General features: G+C 48.2%; 2 protein-coding genes across 10 annotated transcripts in view; both read left to right on the top strand.

Moving 5' to 3' along the window:
- The window catches only part of SGMS1 (sphingomyelin synthase 1), an 85,404-nt gene extending 82,690 nt beyond the window's left edge, over positions 1-2,714 (top strand). For all 9 annotated transcript variants that reach the window (XM_032695758.1, XM_032695754.1, XM_032695756.1 and 6 more), the window contains one exon: positions 143-2,714. In XM_032695758.1, the coding sequence (XP_032551649.1) occupies positions 143-322 (180 nt within the window). In that variant the 3' untranslated portion in view covers positions 323-2,714. The remainder of the gene's footprint in view (positions 1-142) is intronic.
- A 330-nt stretch (positions 2,715-3,044) lies between these two features.
- LOC116790627 (putative neutral ceramidase C) lies at positions 3,045-26,617 on the top strand. The gene is made up of 22 exons (XM_032695762.1): positions 3,045-5,552; positions 5,851-6,262; positions 8,272-8,412; positions 9,995-10,080; positions 10,480-10,629; positions 11,233-11,409; positions 11,767-11,894; positions 12,455-12,532; positions 12,947-13,067; positions 14,637-14,762; positions 14,972-15,058; positions 16,634-16,738; positions 16,871-16,952; positions 17,436-17,551; positions 20,000-20,094; positions 21,002-21,041; positions 21,871-21,966; positions 22,547-22,642; positions 23,184-23,333; positions 24,110-24,169; positions 24,772-24,860; positions 25,908-26,617. Exons 3-22 carry the CDS (start codon positions 8,286-8,288, stop codon positions 26,095-26,097), a joined length of 2,199 nt encoding a protein of 732 aa, XP_032551653.1. The 5' UTR covers positions 3,045-5,552; positions 5,851-6,262; positions 8,272-8,285; the 3' UTR covers positions 26,098-26,617.
- The last annotated feature ends 1,173 nt before the right edge of the window (positions 26,618-27,790 follow it).

Genomic DNA, 27,790 nt, shown 5'->3' with positions numbered 1-27,790 from the left:
GGGTGTTTCTGGGTGTGTTGGGAGCTGTTTGGAAGCAGCAGTGACGAACAGGACCAGTGAAGCCGCGCGAGCGGGCAGGCGGGCGGGCGGTTCGCAATTCCTTCCTAACTCTCCCCTTCCTCCTCCTCCTCTCTCGGCGCAGGTGCTAAAAGAAGCTTCCCAAACTAACCTCCTCGCAAGGGTCTGGTGGTACAAGCCCTTCCAGTACTTCGAGAAGAATGTCCAAGGCATTGTACCTCGCTCCTACCACTGGCCCTTGCCGTGGCCGGCGCTGCGGCGGGGCCGGCCGGTGAAGTACGGCCGCCTGGCCAGCGGCACGTGACGGCGAGTGCCGGGGGAAAGGACCTGGCCCAAGTGCTCACAACTCCCCGAGAGAAGATGCCATAAGAAAAAAAACAAAAACAACAAAAATAAAAAAAATATCAACTGCTCCCTATAACCCTCTCTTTTAACAGCTCCCCTCGACTCGACCCGTTCAGTTACCTGGTAAGCACTGTGATCTTTTTTTCTCTCCAAAGGATCTCTGCGTTGGACAACAATAAAGAAAAAATTTAACTTATCATGCACTGTTACACATTTTCTCCTTGATAGATTTGGGATTTGCATTTGCCCATCGCCATGTTCCTTTGTATATGATGCGACAACATAAATGAGAGCTTTTATATCATAAGTTCTGGTCTTTCCAGTCACGTCTGGGAACAAAGCATATTATTTTCTTGGGAAAACATACTTTTCATATCTCTTGCCCCAAAGATTGGGCTGTAAGCCATTTTCTAGCAAATGACTATATGAAGGTTTCTAAATACCTGCCTTGGGTGAAATCAAGAAATCTTTCTACCTGTTGCACCGCGCTACGAATAAGATGATAGACACAGAAAGGTTTGGTAATCCTGATTTTGTAGAACCTGCAGTGACTGACTGTGTCAAAAAGTGCAAAAAAAAAAAAAGAAAAAGGAAAAAAAAAAAAAAAAAGAAAAAATGTAAAGTGATTTTCTAAGTATTTCCTAACTTTATTTTTCAAAACGTGTATGAAAAAAAAATTAAATTTAAAAAGATTTTTACATGTCAGAGAATAGAGAGTTAAAATTTAAAGAAAATGCTTCTTGGGAGAGAGAGATTTGTCTATGTTTCTAGTGCCTTTCTTGTCTTGATTGTATGGTCAGTAGGCAGTCTTAAATGTTTTTATTTAAAATAAAGTATTCCATGAAAGCAGAATTATATATACTATATAATTACTAATTTTTGCATTTATAGCTAAATTAAACTGGAAATTTGCTTATAATGTTGAAATTGCCATGTGTAGGGAAAAAAAACCACCCCACCAAATAAAAAGGGTCCGATCTTGTTCACACATTGTGGGCGGGTCAAGCTAAAAAGTATCACTTTATTCTTGGTAGCTGGATTTTAACAAGTAAAACAGCCATGAATTCCTGTTTTTTAAGAATTTTACAAATGATCACTGAGTGAACTACGTATAGTTTCTCCATCCCCTTTTGCAATGTTGTTGAAAAACAACAAAGATAATCTATTTCTTTAAAATATTTGTGCAGAAACTGCATGTAATTCTGAGTTTCACTCCTACCATACATACTGTATGTCTGGGGAAGTATCCTATCCTAAACTTGCCAATGTGCAGAACAAAAAATAGTTTTTTTTAAAAAAGAATGAAGAAGAGAAAAATATATATATAAATATATATATATCCATTCTGTATTTTACGTGAAGCAGAGTTATCTTCTGTAGGTTTTTTGTGTATTCACAAGGTGATATTTGTATTGTAAAACAACAATGGTGAAGGAAAATAAAAAGGCTTTTGAAACGTGTAGTTTCCTTTATCTTTTTAATATTAAGTTGAAAATTTAAAGCTGGGTTTATTCTTCCAAACCTTGCCTTTAAGTTGATGTTATTGCACTGTAGGCCATCCAATTTGGACTGTATGGAAACTGCATTGATTTCGAATTGCTGTTGGGCAAAACAGTGCCTTATCTGAAATAAATGCTATGCAATCGATTCCGAGCGTGCGGGGAGCCGGGAGCGGGTTGGGAGGAACCTTCCTGGGAGCCATCACCAGGCCTTGAAAAACCTACCCCAGAACTGCTGGGACGGAGCACAGGGCGGGGGGAGCATCGTCCACTGCCCCAGGGTCTGTCAGTCCTGGCGCTTGAACGCCAAAAAAAAAAAAAAAAAAAAAAAAAGAAAAGAAAAGCAAAATTTCTGTGAGTCCGTGGTGGTGAAAGTGTCGTTTCCTACTTCTTTTCTTTCTTTTTTGGGGATGGTTTATCTCGACTTCTCTGCCCTGTTCCTCAGCCTTGGCCAAAAACTTCCTTGAGGAGCTGATGGGGTGTTGCTTCTGCTGGCTGTGGCTTGGGATGATAAACAAGACCAACCTGTTCCTTATCAGTTCTCTGTCTCCCGGGGTGGGTGGGAGGGGGTTTCTTGGCCAAGCCCTTTGCAACAGCATTTGCAGAGCTGCCTGAGAATTTAGGGCTCAGCTCTACGTGCTTTGCCTTCAATTCACAGCTTTATCTTGGCAGCTCTGGGGTTAAAAGTCACTTTTCAAAGCGCCCTGGGGTGATTTTTTTGAGGGAATTCCCGCTCCCAGACGGAAAGGGAGGAGTAGGTTTTTCAAGGCCTGGCATCACGCACATCCAAACCATTGACATAAGTAAATGTATGGATATATATGCACATGACATTAAATGGAATCTGCTGAATCCTGCATTGTAGTGTCTGACTTACTGCATGGATGCTGCTCCACGTGGTCCCAGCTGTCCCACAGCAGAGCTGTCCTTTGTGCAGGGCGTGTTGCCTTGGGAGAGGAGTCCAGCAAGCTGGGACAGGGAGCTCAGTGCTGTGACCTTGTGCTGGAGGAGGGGACCCAGGGAATGCTGTGCCTTGGGGCTGATCCAGAGCTGTGCTGCCTTGTCCTTCTCCTTCCCAGGGCGGATCTGCTCGGCAGCACCGTTTCTCCTCAGATGGGTGATGGCTTGTGATGGTGCTCCTTGTTAAGCGTTGCAGTAATGACCTGGGACACCAAATTTCCCCCCCAAACCTCTCAGGTATGGTCCATCTACGGTGATTCATGCCCTGGTGTGTCCTTGCCCCAAAGCATGAGAGGTTTTTTGCTGACAGCTCTGCTCAAAAATGTTATCTCCTGCCATCGGGATCCTCTGTGCTGGTGAAAAAGGACTTTGGCCTTTATTTAACAAACAGCATTTTTAAATAGCTGTGAGGGCTATGGGGGCTGTCAGGATTATGTCGTCCTCCCAGGTCTTCTGTTTTTTTTAAAAAAAAAAGGAAATTTCAGTCCCTTCATTACCCATCAGAAGGGTGTTTTTGTTTCAGAAACTTACAGAGAAGGTCGTGGTCTCCTGTGCATTTATAAGGGAAGAGTTTCATTTTACCTGATCCCAATTTCCATGGCTTGCACAAAATGAGCTCTCCAAGAGGGTAGGAAATGCTGGTTTTAAAGTGAAGTGTGGATGCTGGAAGAAAGGCTCACTTTCCTGAAATGATCTGTTCTCGCTGCGGAGGGATGAGAAACTGAAAAATAAGGAGCAGAAAGGGAAGCAAATGCTTCATGGATTTACATTTCAGAGCCAGTTCCCTTAATTTATTTTTTTCCCAGGGGATCTTAGATAGAGGGAGTTTGAATCCTCTTTCTTAACCATTTGGAAGCACAGTGTTTGCTGTATAAGGAAATGCACGTTTGGCAATTTGTGTTTACTGGTTTTCCTTCTCTCAGCTTTGCCTTGTTCCTTCAGTGGATCCATTGAACCTGAGTGGCTTTAGACGTTTTTTTTATTGAAAATGAAAATCCTGTGCTGTTTGCAGTCCCTGGTTGTGCCTGGGAAGGTCACAGATTGGTGTCATGTGGCAGCAGTGATGGGTAGAAGACATTTTTCAGAAGGATAAATATTTTAGAGAAAACATAACTTTCTTTAGTGTCTTTTAGCACAAAATGGCAAGGGGAAGAAGTTGGAGGACTCTTGGTCTTGGGAAAGAGGGTGATCTGTGGGAACCTTTCATCTTATGAGAAGGAAACTTGGCGTGTTATGATGTCACACGAGCACAGACTGATGTGCAGGGCCAGGCTGTCCAGGCAGGGCAAGACAAGGACCTCAAGGAAGTGATTTTCTGGGGGTCTGCATGCGTTTAACAACTGTGCCTGCTTTCAAATCCCGCATTTCCTCCCACCCAGCATGGAGTATAATTTCAGGGATGCCCTGAGCCCTCCAACCACGACTGCTGTTTCTTCCCAAGCTCCAGTTTCCTTCCAGCCCAGATCTGTAGAGTTCTGATCTCAACCATCAGAGGTTAATGAGCAGGTCCCTGAGCATCCTGCTCCTGACAGGGCAGCTTTTCCTTGGAAATTTTATTTTCCAGGCTAGGTGCTCCGGTGTGGCTGCTTTGGGGTGAGCATCGTGCCTCTGGTGGGACCTCTGTCCTTCCTCCTGGTGGCCAAGCTGGTGACCTGTCACAGGGGGAAGACATGAGGTGCAGAAGCCAGGTGCATTTCCAGGACTTCTTTGGGGCAGTTTGTTGTTCCTGAGTAGGTTGCCAGTGGCTCTGAGGAACCTGTTGGGCTGCTGTGTGATGATCTCTGTGTGCTCCACCTGGCACCATCTCGGTAATCCACCATCTCTGGAGGGAGCAGTTCACATTTCCCACAGGCAGAGGGATTTCCCAAGCCCTCAGCACTTCACCTGAGGTCTTTGCAGTGCTGAAAGTCCCTTTTCTGCACCCAAAGGCTTGTTGCTTCCTGCAGTCCTGAACCAGGGTGTGTGGACATGGGCACATCGCCCAGGGGAGATGGGGAGCTGTAGCTCATGTAGCAGTCTTCTGAAAAGGAAAGCAATTTAAAATATTCCCCTCAAACATGTTTTGAGCTGTCACCAAACTTCCTTTTCTTCCTCTGCCCCCACCAACAAGTGGTTTGTTCTTTCTGGAGTTACAGAGCCACGGTGAGGCCTTTTCCTCAGCTCCCTGCAGTCCATGGGGTGAGGCTGGCAGGACACACCATCGCTGTGGCAGTTCATTAAAACTCAATTTCCTGGCTTTTCATGATGATCTAACAAATGTATCACCAGTGAGCCAATGCACGGCCTATTCCTGGCTCATCCCTGTCCCAGGGATGTCCCTGTGACAGCAGAGCATCTGCTCCATGGTTTTGTCAAACAAGGCTCTTCACTTTCCTCTAAGGCCAGCGCAGGATTTGGGATGCCCTCGTGACTCAGACATTCCCAGCAGCACAGTGGTGCCCAGAGATACCCACATGGCAAAACGGGTGGTTTCTCCACCAGTGGCAGGGGCAAGCAGGTTCCCTGGGAATTGCAGTGAGGAGATAAGGTATCAGTAAATCCCGTTTCTTCCAAGCAGCCAGTCCAAAAATCAGCGAGTCAAAGGGCGATTCTGAACATGACCCCGGAGTGATGACGCAGACCCTGCTCGGCACCAGCTGGAATGTTAACCCTTGGATTGGGGGTGCACGAGAGAAAAGGGGATGAAAGAGGAAAACTGAAACTCCTGAGTTGAGATGGAAAACGTCAGAGGTGATCCCAGCCTTGAATTCCCAAACAAAGTGCGTGGATGCTGGAGGGAGAAAGGGGCATGGCTAGTTGGAGCTTTCCTCTCCCTTGCCACCACGTCTGAGGGATGGGCTGGGTCCTCTAATATTTGGGAGGAGCAAACTGTCAAAACCCTTTGGATAAGGCGTGCTTTAGCAGCTGGTGAATTTATCCAGACCTGTCTGGGACTTGAAGGGAAAACAGATGGAAAAAGCTTGGGTTTAACAAATTTAATAAATAAAAATATACTGGTTTACATATAAAATACAATCCTGCTCTCAAGTTCTTCTTCTAGTAGAGTTTGGAAACCCTGAGGAGCAATCTTCTGTGAGGATTAGGAGTCATGGCCAGACTGGGAAGCAGCCCTCATTCCACAGGCTATGGAATTCCATCAAGCGGTGATGAAGCAAAGAGGAGGAAAAGATTCCCGTTCCCGAATTCCTCGTGCACCAGAGCTGATCAGTGCAATCCCAGGAAGGTTATTTTAGAGAGGCAGGTGCTGTCCCTAACTCAACATAAACACAGCAGGGGAAAAAAAAAATCCTCTCACCTCCTTGTGGGGTAGAAATTATTGATTGGTTTCTTCTTATCTTGTGCAGTGCTTGACTCACAGGGTTATACTGCAACAATTTCCAAGCTCAACTTTTCAGCTTGGAGCAGGTCTGGAGCTGGGAGACGTTCCTCTGGCCGCAGGAACCAGGTGAGGGAACTCAGGTAGGTTTGCATGAGATTCCACTGGGATTCCATGGGGTGAATGTTTATTTCTTTTGGTGTTATTTGGGTTGGATCAGTGGGATAATGAGCACTGTCACTGTGTGTGGTGCTGATGGGTTTGAGGCTGGTGCTGTGCGTGTCCAAGCCTGGCTGCCAGTGCCACGCTTGGGGAATTAAAACAGGAGGAAGGAAACCTGTAACATTAGCTTTGTTGCCACTAGAATGTTTCCTGTGTGAAATCCAGCCCTGATGACAAGTGCTGTAGCTCACCAGGGCAAAATAAGCTGATAAAGAAAGGTCACCTAGAGCAGGTCTGGGTGACCACATGGCTCTCTGGTGATGTTGTTTCTCACTGCAACCTTCCCAAGCCCATAAATGCTCGTTTCAGCAGTTGTTTTCTGCAGGTCCCTTGTTTCCAGGGCACATTCCTATGAGGAATAACCTGAAGACAGGAGCTTTCCCAAGCCCCCTGACAGACTCACCCTAAGGCAAATGTTACCTCCAGGAGAACCAGAGGCTCTGCCTCACTCTTCCCTTTCTAATCACAGGATCATCACAGACTCACAGAATGGGTTGGGATGGAAGGGACCTTAAAGACCATCCAGTTCCACCCCCTGCCATGGGCAGGGACACCTTCCACTAGCCCAGGTTCTCCAACCTGGCCTTGGACACTTCCAGGGATGGGGCAGCCACAGCTTCTCTGGGCAACCTGTGCCAGGGCCTCCCCATCCTCACAGGGAACAATTCCTTCCCAGTATCCCATCTTCTGGCAGTGGGAAGCCATTCCCCTGTGTCCTGTCCCTCCATCCTTCGTCCCAGGTCCCTCTCCAGCTCTCTTGGAGCCCCTTTAGGCTCTGGAAGGGGCTCTCAGGTCTCCCTGGAGCCTTCCCCTCTCCCAGGTGTCCATCTTCCCCACCTCCCTCACTGCAGTGCCAGTGCTACAGTCTGCTTGGAGCTGTGTCCGGGTGAGCTGGGGGCATCCCCAAGGACAGAGATCCCCCTCACTGCTCTGAACAAGGAACCCTTTGGAGCAGATTCATGGTTGGGTCACAGGCAGAGTGATGGGATCAGCAGTAAGTTTGATCTCCTAAGACATCTACAGACACATGGAAACATCTAAAGCTGTTTTAAAGGTTAATTCCTACATCGTACAGCTGTTTACAGGAAGGGCAAAAGGCACATCTTAGCTCCAAGTGTCACTTCCCACTGGGCAAGCCTGAACTTTTGGGTGCAATTTTGGGCTGCCACAGCAGGACAAATCAGAGAGGGCAACAGCATATTTTGCCATAGCTGTATTTTGCATGATTTTTCTTGTTAATCTTTAACCCAAAGCAAACCTCTGTTTTTAACCCAAAATAAACCTTCCATCTTTATAGAAGAAGGAAGAATAATATCCAAAAGCAAACTTTTTTATATGCTGAAGAAATCCAGCATCTATACATAGGCTCTTATCTGGGAAAGCTGTCACAGCCAGCACTTTTTCCAGCCAGGAGAGATTTGCACTTGGACCTGCAATGGGCTGTGCTCTTCTCATGCTGAGGTTATTAAACTGACCTTTATTATGGTGACAATATTGTTCTTTGATGTGCTCTGAGCCTGTGAGCAACTGCAAAGCTGTGAGGCCTCAGGCTGCAGCATCTCCTCCAGGCGCTCAGTGAACGTGGAGTCTGCTGGAATATTGTGGAGTTTATTTAAAAGATTCCTTGGGGAGGGTGAGCAAAGTGTTCTGGGAAATGTTGGGGTCAGTAATTTGGGTGCTCACCCTGTCCTATCAGGCCTCGTGACAGGGAGTGATTGCTGCTCCCAGGAGATATATTCCTGCTGTCTTAAGCAGATTGAAAAGCCAATCTGCACTTCCCATCCTTATCTCTGCTGCTCTGGCACTGGGATGGGGGACACAAACCCTCAGCAGCTCTTGGAGGGCGTGATGTGTGCTCTGGGTGTGCTGTGCCCGACGCTGGGGCTGTCCCATCTGTCCCTTTGTGCTTTCACAGTGCTCCCACCATGTCTGGGAAGAGGTCCAAGTGCTGCTCCTTGCGCCTGCAGGTGATCCTCATCGTGTGCCTGGTGCTGATGATCACGCTGACCGTGGTGCTCCTCGTCCTCCACTTCCTCAACAAACGCAGCGATGGCAAGTTGAGCTTCTTCAGTCCCACCCTCCCACGCTGCTCCAGTGTGTGTCCAGTGCAGCCATTTAAAGAGACACAGACAGAGGGGCACTGCTGAGCCTCCATCACCACCTCTATGCATGGGCCTTTGGCCCAACCTCAGCAGGGTGGTCAGACCTGGCAGGAGCACCTGCATGGATGCACAGCCCTGGGCGTGGTGGGGCTGCAGGGATCCACACATCCTCCCTCCCCTGTCTCTGCAGAACCCCTCCCTCCTGGCACGGCACCGAGGGGCTTCACAGCTGCTGCCACCCCATCACAGCCCCTTCACGTCTCCAACCCCATCCCCGGGCACAGGGCAGGTGCTGGGGGCTGCCCCAAGTTCATTCTGCCCCTGGACAGGGCATCACCCCACACTCCATCAGTGGGACCTTCTGGTTCCTGGATTTTGATCTCAGACTGGCTGCAGTTCACACTTCCTTTGTAGGTTTGGGTTGTAACACGTGAGAGTTTTGCGCAAGGGATTCTCCTCCGTGTTGTAGGAGGAGGAAGAAAAGGAAGAAGTGGAGGAAGGGTAGTTTTAATGGGTTCACTGATGACAATTTAAATCACAGAAATGGCCAGTCTGTGGCCCGCGTGAGTGTTTCACTTCTCTGGTTTTGGTGACAGCCTAGGAAAGGCCAGACTGGGAAGACTGAGCATCCCCTTATCCCAGTGTCCTGCCTTGAGAGGCAGCAGCTGCCTGGGGAAGGCTGTGAGAACAGAAATATTCAATATTTTCCCACAGTATTATCTCAGCCTCCAGTGATCTGTGGCTCTGAGATTTCCTGAGATGCAGATAACCTTATTTATTTATTATTATTTTATAGCCCTCCATGCCTTTTGTTCCATGAGTTTATCCATCCTGTAAGGATTTCTGCACCTTCACAATGGCTGGGGCAAGACACGACCTCCTTTGGCAGTACTTTTCCTCACCATTTGCCTGGAGGTCATTGCCCAGAGCTGCTTTTCCCTTCTTTGAGCTTCAAGTGGCTCTGCTTCAATTTTTTTGAGGAGGACCAGGGTGCCAGCACTGGACACAGGGTGTGTTGGAGGCACCAGGGAAACATGCGGATGTTTTTTCTTCCCTGGTCCTTCCCAGCAGCTCCTGACATGCCATCCCCTTTTTCTTGCCACTGCTGAGCTGGTTTTTTTGTGTGAGGCAGCACTTGCACCCTTGGATCTGTTTCCTGCGTGGTGGTGATGGGCTTGGAGAGTTTAATTGGCAACCCTGGGCTTGTTTCCCCCTCGCTGTGTGTCCCCACACATTTTCCATGGTCCAGTGACACCATCCTGTGACCTCCCTCTGTAGTTCCTCATGCCTGGTCCACCCTTTCCCACCCCAATTGCCTTCACAGCCTCAGCACACTTGGACCACATCGACAACCTGCTGGAAACCCAAGCAGAGGACTCAGCTAGACCCCCTTGCCCGGGGTCTGCTGGGTCCTCTGGGGACGTTGAGCAGGTTTTGGGTGTGGATTCTCTTGAACAAAGCTGGGTTGCCTCTTTTATCTCCAATTCTGCTCCCTCATGTGTCCGCTGATCTACTGGTTACTGTTCTTACAGATTCCATCAACATACCAGAAACAGCAAACTACTTGCTGGGCGTGGGTCGGGCTGACTGCACGGGACCAGTGGCACAAGTTCCCCTGGTAAGTTGGGGGAATCGAACGTGGGGTTGGCAAAATACTGATTGTTCATCACCCAGCAGTGCTTTTTGCAGGATTTCTGGTTCAGAGCCTTTGCCTCGACAAACGTGTGTCCCCTGCAAACAGTCGGTGACGTTTCTTTGAGGCTTGGATCAACCTGGTCCAGCGCAAGGTGTCCCTGTGGTGCAGGGGTTGGAATGAGATGAGCTTTAAGGTCCCCTCCAGCCCAAACCATTCCATGATCCTTGCACCCACAGGGCAGGGCAGAGTTGCAGCTGGGAGTGTTTATGCGCTGAATGAGTCCTCTGACGCTCCGGCAAATCCACCCGGAGAAGTTCACACAGGTGAATGCATCCCTCCTTATTTTGGCTGGGTGGACTTGAGGGAGCTGTTCCCTTGCAGATGGGCTATGCCAACCCGGAGCAGGCGGCTGGTGGGCTCCTCACACGCCTCTACAGCCGAGCCTTCATCGTGGCAGACCCTGACGGCTCCCGGCGGGTGGTGTTCGTCAGCGCTGACATAGGGATGGTGTCCCAGAGAGTGAGGCTGGAGGTACGTGACTGGAAGCGAGTGACTGCCACAGGGTGGGCTCTTGCTGGTGTTTGCATGAGGGTTATAGTTTATGTAGGGTTAGGTATTAATAGTCATCACTAAATAACATCCAGCTCGGCAGCGCGTTGGCCCTTTGCTTTGGGATTTCCCTGCAGCACCTTCTTGGAGAGATACTGTGTCTGAGGCAGAGGAGCTGTTGATTCCTCACCGTGAGACTGCACTTTGCCCCTGCTTCTCTTAGCAGAAAAATTATCAGGAGTCCATTGGAATCAGGAATACATGATCCTGGTGACTGTGTAATGTTGGGTCTCCAGCAGCACAGAGGAGAGAGGGAGATGCTAGAGAACTGTGGACTCCTTGGATGGCCTGGGGTTCACTTCAGGTTGGCCACAGAGGTCTTCACTTACCAGATTTTATTATTTTGAGGCTCTTACCGAGTCAACAACTGTAACCTACTTGTGCCACCAACATGGGAGTATCAGGCAGAAAGAGAGGAGTGAGGAGGAGGATGAATGGTTGGGGGTTTTTTGCAAGGGCTGGCACAAATCTCTATAGATTTTAGGCACGAAAAAGGGCTTTTTAAGACCACCTCCTTCCCCTTAGGTGCTCGAGAGACTGAAGAGCAAGTACGGTGACCTGTACCGGCAGGACAACGTCATCCTCAGCGGCACCCACACGCACTCGGGGCCAGGGGGGTACTTCCAGTACACCCTCTTCTGGATCACAAGCAGAGGGCTCATCAGACCATCCCTCAACTCGATCGTGAATGGCATCGTGAAGGTCGGTGTCACCCTGTCTGACCTGTTTGTGACTAACAGAGCTCTGGCTGTGATGGTTGTGGCAGCACCTCTGAGTGCTACAGTCTTAAACACACTTGGAGGGGGGGGGTTGTGTCTGCCAGAGAAACCAGATCAAAAAGCCTTAAATTCTTTCTTTAGAGACAACTGTGAGTAGCTTCAAAATATAGTTTTCTAGAATTTTAGGCTGCTTAAGGAAAAAAAAAAATTAAATAAGTACCCCTAAACTCCCGAGAAAGGGTTGGGGACAGATAGGAAGGGAAAGACAGAGGTTTTTCTAGATAATCTCATGCATGCCTTACAGACATGGACTAATATTCCCTGTCTTTCTGCTTTCCAGAGCATAGACATAGCACATGAGAACATGAAGAGAGGAAGGCTTTTTATAAACAGAGGCACTGTAGAAAACAGCCAGATCAACCGAAGCCCTTTCTCCTATCTCGCCAATCCAGCATCTGAGAGAAGCAGGTAAGAGCTCCCCAAGCAGGAGGGAAACAGAGCCCCGAAGAGAATCCTCCAGCTGGGACCATGAGCAGCCATCTGGCAGTTGGTGTTTCTGGTCATTCACGGGAGGGTTGGAAATGTGGAGCCAAGATGTGGCAGAATGACGCTGTTGCCATCCTGGGCTCCTGGGTGTGTCCCCAAACATCAGTTTCAAGAGTGGGCTTCAAAGTTGTGCTCTCCAAACATGTGAGACATTGGTTAAGGATGTGAACTTATGCTTTATTTATTAAAAAAAAATATTCAGATGGCATTGAAGTGCCATCTTCGGTGCGTGAATTTGTATTTGGAGAGAGCTGCTCTCTCCACCCCCTGGAGAAGCAGCTCCTGAGGACAACCATAACTCTTCCCTTCCCTTCACAGCTGTTTTCAGATGCTTCTCTAAGGTCCCACTGTGCTCTGGTAATACCTGGCACAACCTTTTTATTTCCTTGTTCAGCCTAGTGGAGATTTAACACGTCAGAGCACTGCAGAGTGTGACTACAGCTCTGGTGCTAATGAGATTTCCCTGCTTTGTTTTCATCCAGGTATTCATCCAACACAGATAAAGAAATGGTGATTCTGAAGATGGTAGACGAGGATGGACAAGAGCTAGGCCTTATCAGGTACTGACCACCAAAGCAGCACTTTTTCCTTCATATCCTCATTCTTTTTTGTAAGAATGAAGGTGTTCCTTTTTTCCCTCCTTTTTTACATCGTTGACTCCTCCTTGTTTCTTTGAAGTAAGAAAATAAAAAAAACCCTGCAGAGCACAATCCTCTGGATTAGTAAAAGAGTCAGTCCGGGTCTGAACTGCCAAATTCTTGTGGCCTCAAGACCTGGACCGTCATAGCCATGCACCCTCCTGGCTGGGAGAGGATGGGAGTACTCTGCCCTTGTTAATCCATCCCTAAGTACCTGGAGTCTGTGTTTGTATTCTCCCAGAGAAAATTACACAGGTCGACTGCAAATATATAGATTGAACAGGTCAGCTGCCAACACACAGCCTGAACAGTGAGTGTCCTGTGCCTCCCCCCCAGCTGGTTTGCTGTGCACCCCGTCAGCATGAACAACACAAACCACCTCGTGAACAGCGACAACGTGGGCTACGCGTCCTACCTGTTCGAGCAGGACAAGAACAAGGGAATGCTCCCTGGAGAGGTGGGAGTGCCTTCAGACTGCTCGAAATAATAGGTGGAAAAGGGCTGCAGCACGGAGGGGGTGGCTGGTGCTTTGCAAGGGCCAGGGCGGGTTCTTTCAAACAGCGAAGGATAAACACAGGAAAAGGAGGACAAAACTGAATGTTTGTGATTTAATTACTTTTTTCCTCTAGAGGAGAGAAATTGGAAGGTGTTTTCTTGACTTTCCAAACTAGTAATTAGTGGCATTTATTTAGACTTAAATAATAAATCACGTTTGTTTTGATTAGACTATTGGAAATTGGAGAGGTGGTGGCTGTCTCATCCCTGCCAGTGTTCAAAGACGGGCTGGATGGGGCACTGAAAAACCTGGTCTAGTGGAAGGTTTCCCTGCCCATGGCAGGGGTTTGGAACTGGATGAGCTTTAGCTTCCCTTCCAACCCAAGCCATTCCAGGATTTTATACCAGCAAGACATGTGCAGGATACTTGATCCAGAGGGATCCATTTATTGCATCTGTGGGGTGGCATCAAGCCTGTGCTCAGCCCCACTTCTTTCTCATGGCTTCCAGCCAGTTCTACCTTGTGATTTGCATTTACCCAGAAGATTTGCCATCCTCAGACTGCAGACACAGCTCCTTTAAAAAACATTATTTCCTCTGAAATGTTACTGTGGACACAAACCCATCTCACAGGTACTTTGCGTCACCAATTGATCAAGAGGCTGTCCTGGGTGTATCTCCAGCAGGTACCTAGAAACTCTTGCCCAATTTCTCTTTTAATACTCTGGGAACACGTGTGGTTCACGGCAAAAAATAGAAACTAGAGGAAGTCTTCCTAATTCCTGCTTGCAAGTATTTCTTTTTGTGGTGGATTATCCAAAAGCTTTTAAGAAAACTCAGCTTTAGTGCATCATTACGAGTGCAAGTCAGTGGAAGTTGACACGCTAAGAAGTGTTTGCAGGATTCAATATTTGGCACATTGTGTCTAGGAGCCTTGCAAGAAAATGAATTAAGAGATGATAATATATCAGAATAGTTGGTGTTGACATGTTCCAACTCTAAAAAGGTGGGTGGGAAATGAAATATCTGTGAGAGCTGAATTCAGCCAGTGCTCAGTGTGCAACCAGCTTTGCTTCTGACAGGTACTGCTTGATGTTAACTCCTGCAGATCCAATAGCTCTCACCCTGTAAATCAGTCATGGTGAAAGCCTGGTAGGAAAAAATAATTCTGTGCAAGGTGCTACAATGATCACTTGACATCTGATCCGTAACACGAGAAACTGGGGACGTGGAGGGAAGAGCTGCCACTGAGACACAAGAGGGACATGGAGAAACACTGTCTGGATACCAAAGCAGACTGAAGGCCACCCTGAAATGGCAATTGCTTCCTGGGTGTCCAGTTCTCCCTTGCTCTTCCTGCCCCTAACCCCTGGGATATACCTAAATCCCCACTCCAGTCCTCCCAGTCGCTTTGGAAATGTTCAGCAGCGTCACGGGCTCACCAGCTGGTGGTAACACCGGCTCCAGGGAAAGCTGCAGGGGGTGTTTGCACTTGCTGCAAAAGTCCCTCTGAGCACCTCTGGGTTTGCAGGGCTCTTTTGTTGCTGCCTTCGCCTCCTCCAACCTGGGAGATGTGTCGCCCAACACCCGAGGCCCGACCTGCGCCAACACGGGCGAGTCGTGCGACAACCCCCAGAGCTCCTGCCCCGTCGGAGGGGTGAGTGTGTCTTACCTGTTGTGCCTCAGACACCCCGTTTCCTGCAGTTTGCCTTGCTGCCCGGGTCACTGCAGTAACCCAGTGCCTAATTTTGGCAGGAGGCCGGCAGTTCCCACAGCAGGACGAGCCCTTGTGAGCTCTCCCGCTTGGCAGTGCCGCGTGTTCTCCGTGGGAACTGATCGCTGCCATTTCAACCTGTTTCTCCACAGGCAGCCATGTGCATGGCCCAGGGTCCTGGGAATGATATGTTTGAGAGTACAAGGATTATAGGGCAAAATCTCTACTCAAAAGCAAAGGTAAGTGATATTTCGCTTTGCGAGTGTGCGTGAGAGCTTGTTCATTTAAACAACTCGGTGATCCCTTCCAGCTCAGGGTATTCTATATTCGACATTCTGTCTATCTTTCGTGAATGTTTGTAGATGTAAATTACTCCAAAGTCCACATTTGTATGCTTAAGGAAAAGTTTCTTGATTATTTTTTTTTTGTAGTGGGTAAATGAGGTTTTATTGACCTTTCTGTCTATTGCCGTCAGAAGACCTCGGAGCCTGGAATTTGTTAAACTTAAGGCAGTGTATGAAATCGTAATGGTAGTTAAAAACTTCTTCTGGTGTAACATATCTGACTAGACACCTAAATTTAGAACAGAAAGCACACACTTAGATACATTAGCACATATTTAGATACATCGTTGTAGGTGTTGTGGTTTCAAAATGTCAGTTTGGGTTTTAATCTCAGTATTCCTCATAGGGATATAACGTAGGTCTTGCCCCTTGCCATCTCCCCCTCCCTCCCACGCACACATCTCAGAGGTGGAAGAGCTCAGAGACACCACCACACACCACTTGTCGGCATCACGCTCCTAAACTAACACAAATGTGAGTTAAAATGTGCCAGATTAAGCACCCATGGAAGATACTCACCTTGCCCTGCTTGCCTTTGCATTTACTCAGCCGGTGCCCTCCATCCTATGGGCTCCCTTGTGTCACCTGAGGGCTCAAAAGCCACCTGACTTTACTGGTTCCCCTCCCGTGGCTTCGTGTAATGTGAGAGTAGTCAGTGCAAGGAGAGTTTTTGGCAATGTTTCAGGGACAGCAGCTGGTAGGAACTGGAACGTGTCCAGCAGGAGGCTTGGTGGTGGTGGTTTCCTTTAATCACCATTTCAGATCCTTGCCCTGAAGTCACTCCAGGCTGATCGTGACTTGCAAGATTGTCCCAGTCAGAGTGTCCTGGTGTGTGTAAAACAGAGAGGGGAAACACTGCAGTTGTTTTCAACACCTCGGACTCCTGACCTTCAAAGGCTGCACCCTCAATTCCTTCCAGGAACATCATTAAACTGTACAACTTCTGGCAGCACTTTCTATGTCCCAACCCAAGGCACGTGGGCTGGCAAACTGTTCCCTGAAGAGCTGACTGGCTTAGCTGTCAGCTCTGTGCTAAATACATGGTAAAGTCCAGGCACTTCTGAGCAATGAATACAGCAAAGTGTTTCTTTCTCCTAGAAAACACTCCTTCTGGTTGGTCTGAGCTGTGAGAAATGCCAAAAGGTGGCACCAGGAACAAGAAGTTGCCCCCCTTGTGAAATAGGTGCCTGTTTCAGCTGTAAAAGAAAGGCGTGTGTAAAACTGCTGACCACGGAGTGTCCTCCCTCCCTGAGACAGGGAGAGCTTGCAGGGCTCAGGGCGAGCAAGATGTAGAGATGGGGTGATAGAAACACCTTGTGGGCTTGGGAAATACACTCTTGCTTTAACACCTGGAGGAGGCCATGGGAAGGCGTCAACTGAATAAAGAAATAATCCACGTGGCTGTATCTCAGCAGGGCTGGCTTCCTGACTGCTTCTTCCTCAAGGATTTCCACCTTGTGTGTCCCTTAGGAGCTGTATGAAAAGGCATCCCAGGAGGTCACGGGGCCCCTGAGCTCAGCCCACCAGTGGGTGAACATGAGTGACGTGTCGGTGGAGCTCAATGCCACGCACACGGTGAGAGCGGCGGCTGCTGGGACACGGGGACCAGGCAGCAAGAAAGGCCAGAGTCCCACAGCAGGACCTGGCACTCCGAGGGGAGCTGGGGTTTAGCCCCTTTTTCCTTTTTTTTCTCCCTGCCTGATTTAGGTTAAAACATGTAAGCCAGCCCTAGGACACAGCTTTGCCGCGGGGACTATCGATGGCGTGGGTGCTTTCAACTTCACACAAGGTAACCTGGGGGGCAGGTGTCACTGTGGCTTTGGACAAACGGACACGGGGCGTCCCCCAGACAGACTGAACTCTCTGGAGGCACTTGGCAACATCAGCTGCTGGTTGAACCACGGCCTCCAAAGGGATGTTTTAGGGAAGGTGTGACCCTACAGCCCCCGTGCAGGTTTGTCTGTGTGCGTCAGAAAGCTTCTGGAGAAGGATATGGCCATGCCCTGAAGGAGGGAGAGCACTGGATGGGGAGTGGGGAGAAGAAAGACCTGGATTTGGGACACTCTTTCTCGTTTGTTCTCATTACCTGAAGCCTGCCAAGATGGAGCTCAGCTGAGCTAAAGCTCAACTTTTCAAACCACCCCAGGAAAGGGCGATGGTCAGAATCCACTGAGGAATATCCCACCCCACCTGAGCAGGGAGGGGGTCATGTCTGTCTGAGAGCTGCTGGGGCAGCTGATGAACAGTGTTTGAAAGGTGTTTCCCCCTCAAGGCGCAGTTGAAGGTGACCCGTTCTGGGATCAAATCCGGGACCAGCTGCTGGGAGAGCCATCAAATGAAACAAAAGCCTGCCACAAACCCAAGCCAATCCTCTTCAGCACGGGAGAGGTAAGGACACACCGGTGTGTGCCCTGGGAAGTGCAGTGATTGCTGATCTAGGCTAGGAGCAGCAATCCTTCACAGATTTGTTAGGGGGCTACAGGAGTTTTCTGTACCAGCCCACATGGTGAAGAACACGGAGGGAGAACGAGCTGCAGGGACTCTGAAGGACTGAAAATAGAAAGCAAGAATAAGTGTTGGCATTAGTTTACATCAGAGTGAGAGAGGTGGAAGTTTTCCTCTTTCAGAGCATCTTTTCCGTGTGTCCCAGGAGGAGAGACCACACTTCCTGCTCTCATTAGGGCCAAAAAACTCCAACTGAAGATCTACCCTGGCCTAATTCTCTGCCTGTGAAATAGCCCTGAGCTGGATGCACAGGGAAAATGCATGAGGTCAGGGAAAGCCACCAGTGTGTGGAGCTCAGCGTTGCCTCCCAGCAGTCTCTGGCTCCAGGACACCCATCCTCTGTTGGTGCTCAGATCCTAATAGCTCTGGGTGTTTCTTTCTCCTGTCCTGCCGTTTGTTTCCTACCTTAATCCATGGAAGGACCTTTCCTCTTGTCATAGGACAGACTGGTCCATGCAAAATGAACCAACTCATCATGGTGCCCTTTGGGAACTCTGGGGACTGAACCAACTTGCCCACCTTCCTCACTGTTACATTCCAAGGTTTCTTCAGAGTGTTGGCTTCCTCTGGAAGTGTCCTGTTGACTTCTCTGCTTTTCTGTCACGTTTGTGCAAGTGTCTGATAGTTCTGTGAGCTGCAGCATGGACTGATGCCAGGCTTGCTCATCCATGGGCAGAGTCACACCAGGCTCAGGCTGGAAGTACCCTGGAGTGAGGTTCCTCAGCATGATACTGCTCCCAGCAGGACCAACCCTGCAGTTGCACCAGGTTGCTCAGGGCCATGTCCAGAAGAGCTGGGACAGTCAGCAAGGATGGAGACCCCTCAATACATGTGTCCCTCTCCACAGGGAAGGGTTATTTCTTAGGCCCAGCCTCTGCAGAACCACTGTTCTGTTGGTGCCAGCCCATCCCCATGCTCAGGGCTGCTCCATCCTGGGCAGGACTTGGTGTTTGTTCTTACTGAGCCCTCCCAAAATCCTGCTTACAGCTTTAAATGAAAATTGATGCCCCATTTCCCACCTGATGTTCCCTTGGCATTAAGACAAATGCACTGCAGTGGAGCAGGATCATGTCCAAGGTCCTTTAGAGCACTTAGAGGATGCCATCTGGATGATTGTTATTCCTTTCACCAGTCTCCTTAAAAGCTTTCCTTCTGTCGCTTTGTGTTCAATCAGCTCCTCACCTCATCTCCCCTAAAAAGAGGTCCCAGCTCCTCCCACCCGCCTCCTCCATCTAGAATTGTGTCACTGAGAGGAAATTACACTTTTTTCTTACAACTTTATCACATTTGATGGGTGCTCTGGCAGACCTCCTGCTTCTGATGTGAGGTTTTGTCATTCATGCTTTGACCCCAGTAAATTGCTCCTCAAAAAAACCCCTCTTTTTGGCTCACTGCAGTGGGATTTTGCATTTCATTTGCTGGAGCTGTGCCAGCCTTGAGCTCTTGTTCCCAATTTCCTTTTAACTGGCTTTTTCATTTCTATCTAACTATTTTTTGCCATTGTTTTCAGATGAAATGCTGCTCTGTGTGTGTGTTTTGGCTGCTGCAGTGGTGCTGAACCTGAGCACGGTCCCTGCAGTTGGGAGTCAGGGTTAGGTCGAGGGTTCCCCGAGCATCATCACTTTCTAGGAGAAACTCCCCCTCGGGGTGGAACTCCCCCTCTGCGAGACCATGTAGTGACAGGACGAGGGGGAGTGGCTTCAGACTGATAGAGAGGAGGTTTAGATTAGAAATTAGGAAGGAATTGTTCCCTGTGAGGGTGGGGAGGCCCTGGCACAGGTTGCCCAGAGAAGCTGTGGCTGCCCCTGGATCCCTGGAAGTGTCCAAGGCCAGGTTGGATGGGCTTGGAGCAACCTGGGCTAGTGGAAGGTGTCCCTGCCCATGCCAGGGGGTGGAACTGGATGAGCTTTAAGGTCCCTTCCAACCTAAACCATTCCATGATTCTGCTGAAGAGGGAACTCTCATTTCCCTCGTTCGCTTTTGCTCTCCTGATCAGATGTTCAACTTCATCAATCCCAGCTCTGTCCTTTTTCCGTGCAGGTGAGGGATTTATAGGTGCTACTCTGACCTTATTTCACCCACTTGGCTTTAAGCTATCCCTCTGGCAACACCCTGTTTGTTTGTTTCTTCCAAACAAAGTATCTCCACGTGCCCTGTGTGGCTGTGATGTTCAGACAACTTGCTGTACCCCTGGAACTAAAACACCCTCTCGCGTGTTTTACAAACAAATCGAATTTAATTTACAAATAAACTTACCAACCGGTTTATGACTGGAGGAAGGAAAACACTCCAGCTATTTTGTTGTTGTACCCACTTTTTATGCCCCCTCAGATGACTCGGCCCCACCCGTGGCACCCGGACGTGGTGGACGTGCAGATCGCTGCCATCGGTTCGCTGGCCATCGTTGCCGTGCCCGGAGAGCTCACGTGGGTATTCCTTCAGGAGAGAAATTTATTCATTTATTAATTTATTGCAGCCAGCAGCATTTCATTCAAACCCCCTGCGACAGTTCTGTGTGCAGGTAGAAAGGGGGAGTAGGATAAAAATTGTCCTTATTATAATATATATATATATATGTATAAACTCACCATGGGAATGAACGAGATGGAAACAGGTTTCCTAAATAATATTAAGTGTTCATGGTAAAATGCAGGTTCAGTGAAACAAAAGGAACTTGTTAACTTTGATTTAGTTTTTGATAATGAACTGCACTGACTGTTGGTGGTGCAATGGTGAGAGTCTGAGCAGGATAATGATTTGTCTCCAGCACCTTTATTTCTGCCCCGTCTCGAGGTGTCTCCAGCCTCACCCTGGCTGTGATGATGAGTGAGAAATCTTTTGAGATGCTTTGTTTGAGCTTGTCTCAGAGGGGCCTTAAGGGATGCTGAGCAGTGCTGGAGGTGCTGTGGGAGTTTCTGGTGGGGTGCTGCAAGTCCAGCCAGTGGTTCCTGCTTTAGCTCCCTGCTCTCTGCAGCTCCCTGACAGGAGGGGGGAGCCGGGGGGGGGTCGGGCTCTGCTCCCAGGGAACAAGGGACAGGAGGAGAGGGAACGGCCTCCAGCTGTGCCAGGGGAGGCTCAGGTTGGCCAGGAGGAGGAATTTCTCCCTGGAAAGGGTGGTGAGGCCTTGGCAGGGGCTGCCCGGGGAGGTTTGGAGTGCCCATCCCTGGAGGTGTCCCAGGAAGGCCTGGCCGTGGCACTCAGTGCTCTGGGCTGGGGGACAAGGTGGGCATCGGGCACAGGGGGGACTCGGTGGACTGGGAGGGCTTTTCCAACCAAAATGATTCTGGGATTTTATGATTTCTGGAGCCTGATGTTGTTCCCTTCATGCCCTAGGACCATGTCTGGCCGCAGGCTGCGGGAAGCTGTTACAAGTGTAAGCTGCTGAGGAAAAGATTTCTCCCGAGCGCAGCATGTCTGGAACCTCCCATTTCCTGAGCCTTCTGCTTTTCCCCCTGTCTCCTCCCAGCTGGGGTCATGGGTCTCGTGTCTCACAGCTGCTTCAGACAGACTTTGCATGTGCCTTCTGACATGCAGCAGAAATGAATATCCTCCCCAAAAGAAGCAAACCCATCGCGCTTCAATCCATCAAGCCAACACAAGCTAATTCCACTGGGATCCAGGCAGGATGCTAGCAGGAATTTTGTCTGTGGGATGGAGAATTTTTATCTCCTTAATCCCTACCAGGAGTTTGCAACATGAGAACAATTGCCAAAAAAAAAAAAAAAAAAAGCAAATGTATTTTTTCCATTCAATTGGTGCACCTCGGCTGCAGCCTGAACACCATCCTAATCTCAGCTGCTGTCTCTGATCCTTTCTCACAGTTATATCATGATTTTTTAGGAGTATTCAGCCATCAGCTTCCAAAAAAACCTCAAATGCATTTAATTTACTGGAATGGGAGGTCACGTGTCCCCCTTTTTCTTTGGGAAGGGGATATGACATGTTAATAAAGGCAAATTGCACTTGCAGGTTTACAGCCCTGAGCATCCAGCCCTCTCCCCACTGTAACTTTGTATTCTATGCTGGTAAAGGAGAATAATGAGAATAATAATGATGATGATGATGATGATAATAATAATAATATACCAGCCACCATAACAATAATAACAATATTGATTCAGTAGTAATAACAACAATAGTAATAACAACGGTATATCTGTGTATTAAGCAGTTGTTTCAAGGTGTTTTCTTTGCTTTCTTAGGAATTTGATTCCCATGGGATACCAAGGATGAATGTGGTAATTGCAGGTCTGTGCAATGTCTACACCCACTACATTGCCACCTATGAAGAATACCAGGTAAATGTTAAAATTGTGGATTTTACGTGTTTAATCCAGTTCAGCTTTTGGCTGCATGGAGGTGATAAATTGTGTGAAATTGTGTGTTTAGAGCACTTTACCACAAAAAGCTGAAAGATTTGGAGCAGGAGGGCTGTGAGGTGACCATGGATTGCAGTGCCCCATTGCTGTGGAAAGGCTGGTTGCCTGACACAGCTTTGAGTCTCCACAAGGCAAAGCAGATGTTGTGCTTTGAGGAAGATGTGGACCATTGGTTGGACTCCTTGGGTTTAGAAGCCCTAAACTGGGAGGGGAGTTTGGAAGAACTGGGGTTGTCCAGCCCAAAAAGTTGAAGCCTTTAAAAAGAGTACAATCTGTGATAGCTGGGAGAGCAAACAGGTCCTCCTTGTTTGCTATGGGTTGGAGAATGAAGAGTCACCTGGAACTGCAGCAGAAATATTTTGGCAAGTTGTTGGACTGTCTCCCTGGCAGTAAACAAACCCTGATGTACCACTGATCTTGTCTTAGTGCAGTAGGGTGGGCTGTATAAACTGCTCAAGAGTCCCTCAAAGCCTCCTTTTCCCAATTTGTCCTTCGCCAGGTTCAACGATACGAGGCTGCATCGACTATTTATGGGCCACACACCCTCTCTGCCTACATCCAGCTCTACAGAGGACTTGCAAGGGCTATTGCCACGGTAATCAACCTTTTCTACAGGCCACATGCTGCTGGAGGCATTTAAATCCTATATTTGTTCCTCAGGGAGGCCAAATGATTGCTACCCTCTCTTCTCTTGAGGAACACTCGTGGTATGAAAATAATTCCTGTAATGGGGGTCTCATTGAGAAATTCGAGGGGATTTTCAGGTCAAAGTTTGGGAAATAAGTACCTCCAACCTTTCAGCATGGCCTGAAGTTGCTGCTTTTTTACCTAAAGGGAAAAACCCCCCTCTGCTGCGTTTCCACTGGCAACGTCCATGATCAGTGTGACCATGTGAATGTGCAGGACTGGTTGGCAGTCCTGGGATATTCTGGTGGATGCCAGCAACAGGGTGTCCTGCAGGGACTGCTCCTGCATGCAGAGCAAGATCCTCCAGTTTGGTTTTACGCTCACTTTATTATTCTTAAAATCTACCCGAGCAGTGGTGTGGGATATAGAGCCACAGCAGGGATGTGACTCATCAGGGAGACACTGGTTATGTCTGTGTGTGTCTAACAAGCACGTCTTCCTTCTCCCAGAACACCACCCAGGACTTGCCCCGTGGTCCAGAGCCCCCATTTTTCAACATAGGCAACCTGACCTTGCTGCCCTCCCTCGGCGTCGAAAGCGCGCCGACCAACAAGACATTTGGGGATGTGCTACAGGAAGTGAGGCAGCAGTATCGAGTGGTGAGAGCCTCAGGGATTCACTAAAACCTCCTCAGGAAATCACCTTTAAATTCTTACCTCTGTCCCAAAAAGGTCTGTGTTCCCTAAAGGGTCGTGGTGCCCTCAGACCAAACGTTTCTGTTGGGGGCCATGGTTGAGAAGGCAGAGACAGAGTGTTTTCATACCAGTGTGATTCAAAGGGGTGAATCAAGAGGAAAATAAAAGCCCTTTATTCACCATGAAGTAGATTTCCTCCTCTGCTTCAAAATATAACACCAGTTGATTAAACAGGCAAATATTGCACAGTGATTTCTTTACAAGCAGAAATCAGGTCACCTTTGATGCCTCTGCTGTGGAATGTAAATGAAATGAAATTAAAATGTTGGAAATGGTTCTGTTTTCAGTGCTCAAAATTTAGATAAGATGTTCAGAGCAAGGACTTTCATCTCACTGCTCTCTCCAGCAGTAAGGCAGGGAGGCATTCTGAAAAACCTCACTTGTTTCCTCCATTTTTTGTGTGGAGTTTATCCAGTTTATCCAGTTTTATGGTGAAGTTTATCCAGCAAGCAGGACAAGTGGAATGGCAAGGCACAGGATGCCAGTTCAAAGCATAAATTGTCCATTGCTGTTGCAACAAGTGAAATTATAAATAACTTCAGACAACAACAAACCAAACACACCAAAATAGCACCAAAAAACCCCCAACCCCCCTAAAAACCTCAAATGGCATCTTCAAAGGATGATCTTGATGTGCAGCGTGATAGTACAAATAACACAAATCTCAATTGCCCCCCCAGGGAGAAGTTGCTGAAGTGACTTTTGTGGGAGCAAACCCCCGGAATTCCGCGGAGAACGCGGTAAATACGACGCAGCCGCCCTGGAACTGGGGATGTTTGGGATCAGTGAATGTTTAGTTAGTGCTTTTTGCTTTGCTGGGGGTTCAGAAGAAGGTGTGTGCTTTGGGAATTCCCACCACCAGAGTGCTTTTGGGGCAGAGAACTGAATTTGGCCACGTTGGGCTGTTCGTGAACTCTTCCCACTGTTGAAGTCAAAGTCAACCCCGTCGTGTGTGAGGCCAGACACTCTCAGTGCCATCCAGTGCCACCCAGGCACAGCAAACGTGGTCTTTAGTCTCCATCCTCTCAGCTTGGTGCATTATTTTAATAAAACAAAGAAAATTAGAAAAGAATTTGTCCCATCGATCCTCTTGCATAGACCCTGATAGCAAATACATCACCTGTCCGTTCTCTTTTTAATGATAAGTTCTTTGCATCATTTATTAGCTAAATTGGGATTTGGCAGTGAAACAGAAGTAAGTACCACAGTAAGTGCCAGTCAGTACCACATTTGCCAGTGAAGCAGGCAGAAGCACAGGCCCTTCTCCACTTTAGAGTGACACAGGAGGTGGGGACACGCCTGTACCTTCAGCGTCTGGCTGACTCTGCTATTTTTATTCCAGACTGAACACAACTTCCTGACGGTGGAGAGGCACACCAGCACTTCAGGCACCTGGCAAGTGGTGCAGAACGACGCCTCCTGGGACACCAGGTGGGTACCCTGAGCAGATTTCACTGTTCCACACACTCCAGGGAGTAATTTAAATTTAGCCTGAAGGCCTTAATTTCAGAGCTCCCTGATTTCAGAGTCTTGACCCTGCACATGGTGCTTTCTGGGGATGGATCAGTCCATATTTGGGTGGTTAACTTGTCAAGACCACAAAAACTGGTGTTCCCCTTGGCTCTGGCATCTGCAACGAAGGCTTAGAAGTTTGGGAAATGTAGAAGAAAGGACAAGAACTACAGGAGGTTTGGGGTCCAGCTTGTTCATAGCCTGTATCCATCCATCTGTCACACCATGTGGATGAACAGGATGCCAAATGGAAAATAGGAGAGACTCAGAGGATTTTTATCGGGAAAAGCTGTCTGGGTTTGTTGTACATCACAGAGGAGATACAGACAACAAATTAAAAAATTTGCAAGAAAGAAAAGTTGAGGTTAGGGATGTCAGTCCTCAGGGAAAACATCCACTAAGCATCAAAGGTGGGGTCACCTTTCAGATCTGCACCAGAAGTCAGTTTTTCATCCAGTCATGTTTGTAAATAATCATTTACATCTCAGTAAGACCGGTATGTGAAAAAAATTTATTCAAGATATTTTGTTCAACCCCTTCTTTTAATTAAGGTCCTGAAATGGGGGTGCTTATCTCACTTGTAGTGAATATTCCTCCTCTTTGCTCAGCATTCCCCCTGCACAGGGAGGACTGAGCTGGTGAATGCTGCTCACAGGGTTGTACAGGGTTGTGATGTGGAGCTGGAAATGGAAGAACACAGGGGTAGAAATATTCTTCATCTACAAAAAGGACCCCTGACTTGTATTCCCCATGTTTCCAGCTGTTTTTCAGCCCTGCTGGCTTTTGGCTTGGCTTGTTGGCTGCTGCTCTGGTAGCCTAAATGTACGAGGAAAGGTCAAAAGAAGCTCTTAAAATGTACTTATCTGGAGTGCTTTTGTCTCATTCCACTTAGCGAGCTCTTGGGACACTGGAACAAGTGAAAAGTGGGGTTTCTTGCTGACTGCAGGTTTTTGGCTTGTTTGCTAGGTTTTACTGGACCAGAGGATCCCTGAGTCAGAGCAATGTGACCATCGAGTGGCACATCCCTGCTGGCACAGAGCCGGGGACGTACCGGATCCGCTACTTCGGGCACTACAAGAAGAGAGTGTTCCTCATTCGCACCATCACCGTTCCCTTTGAAGGCTCCTCCTCGGCCTTTGAAATCACAAGTCCATAGGTGATCTCAGTCATTAAAGGAATTGTTTCCCTTGAGTGGTAGGTTTGATATCTGGGAGGTTCTGTGCAGGGCTTGGATGATCCTCATGGCTCCCTTCCAGCTCAGGATATTCTGTGATTCTGTGATGTTCTGGAAGGGGTTTTTTTGTGGCACCCGTGGCTCTGTACATCATTGCTGTCCCTCGAGTGCTGCTGGTCATCCTTTGCTTTGCAAAGCTCAGCTTCCTGCAAAGTTTTGGCTTTTAGCTGCAGCTCAGTCTCCTCGTGTGTTCTCATTCAAGCAGTTCCTGTCCTGGCCAGATCTCATTGCGGTTGATTCTTATTGTAATAAAAGATGTAACTTTTTCTTGTCATTGAACAAGCACATATTGATGGTAAATAGGATCTCTCTGAGGGAATTAGTGCATATTGGGAGCTAATCCAGGCCATAAAATAGTCCATAAAATTGAGCCAAGTCCATAAAACTGGACAGAGCTGCTGAATTCCCAAGGCATCAGAAGGGAAGATTCCTGAAGTGCAAAGCTGACCTTTTAGGATGACAAAGGGCTAAATAGGATAGATATTAATCAGGAAGGCTGGAATATAATTTCATTTAATCCTTTGGAGGATTACAGCAGCACCACGTGAAGAGAACTGCCCACAGCTCTCCATAAATCAGGGGTTCCAGTTTCAGAGGTGCCTGCTGAGAGTGGCTGTGTGGGCTCCCACCTCCCAGGCCTCAAGCAAGGAGAGGAAGGTCAGTCACTCACAGAGTTTGAAACAGTTGGCATTTTTTTTTTCCTTCTGGAAAAAAATGTCTGTGTTATTTATTCTCCTTCACCAGTGTCACTTTTGAAGTGACTGGTGTGCCAGGTGGGCTCAGTGCTGCCCACCACGTGTGGCTTCTGAAATTTCAGCTTGCTGGGCGAGCTTTGGGAGGAGAATCCCCTCAGAAAGCTCTCAGTGGCCCAAGAAACTACAGATGGGCTGGAGGCCACTGAGTGTCTGGAAGGACTACCTGTGTTTGTGCTGATTTTATGACCTGAAGACCTCACACATCTGTGGCACAGACCAGCTGCTGGGTGAGAAAGACTTTGGGACTGACTTTGTCCACTCTTCTTGTGTTAAGCTCCTGCCACAGCAAAGGGGCAGCAGATGGCATTTTACCCTCTAAATATCACTTTGGGACACATAAAAAGATCAAAATTAAGGATGTTTACATGTGCCAGAGAAAACACACCTTTCAGATCTGGATTTGGGATTCTTCTAGGGCCTGACAGTAAATGTTTAATAAGCTCCAATAATGTGTACCAATTTTGTATGCAATCTCTTTAATTCTTCAGAGAATCATCAATCAGATAATTTCGCCTCTCTTTAACATCAGTGGGAGAGGATGAATTATTCATTTTAAACCAGCTGCAATCAGTCTCAGAGATCCCCACCCGGAGGAGCTCAAAGCACTCGCAATATTGAGCCAGGAAAGAGAGAGCTTTGAAAGGAACATCGCTGGGAATCCAATGCCTGAAGATGCTCCCGATGTCCTTTCCCAGTAACTCGCCCAGCCAGCCCTCCTGCCTTGCTTTCCTTGGCAAAATCACTCTGTGGGCAGCACTGTGGGATACAGGGGGGAACAGAGGATGCTGCTGTGCCGTGGCATCAGTTTGCTCAGGGCAGAAACACTCAGGCTGTAAAACGATCCAGAAAGTTCATTGCAA

The sequence above is a fragment of the Chiroxiphia lanceolata genome, chromosome 8 (genome assembly GCF_009829145.1).
Source record: "Chiroxiphia lanceolata isolate bChiLan1 chromosome 8, bChiLan1.pri, whole genome shotgun sequence".
Lineage (NCBI taxonomy): Eukaryota > Metazoa > Chordata > Aves > Passeriformes > Pipridae > Chiroxiphia > Chiroxiphia lanceolata.
The sequence above is the reverse complement of the archived record's forward strand: the minus strand, read 5'-3'. Positions and strand labels throughout refer to the sequence as shown.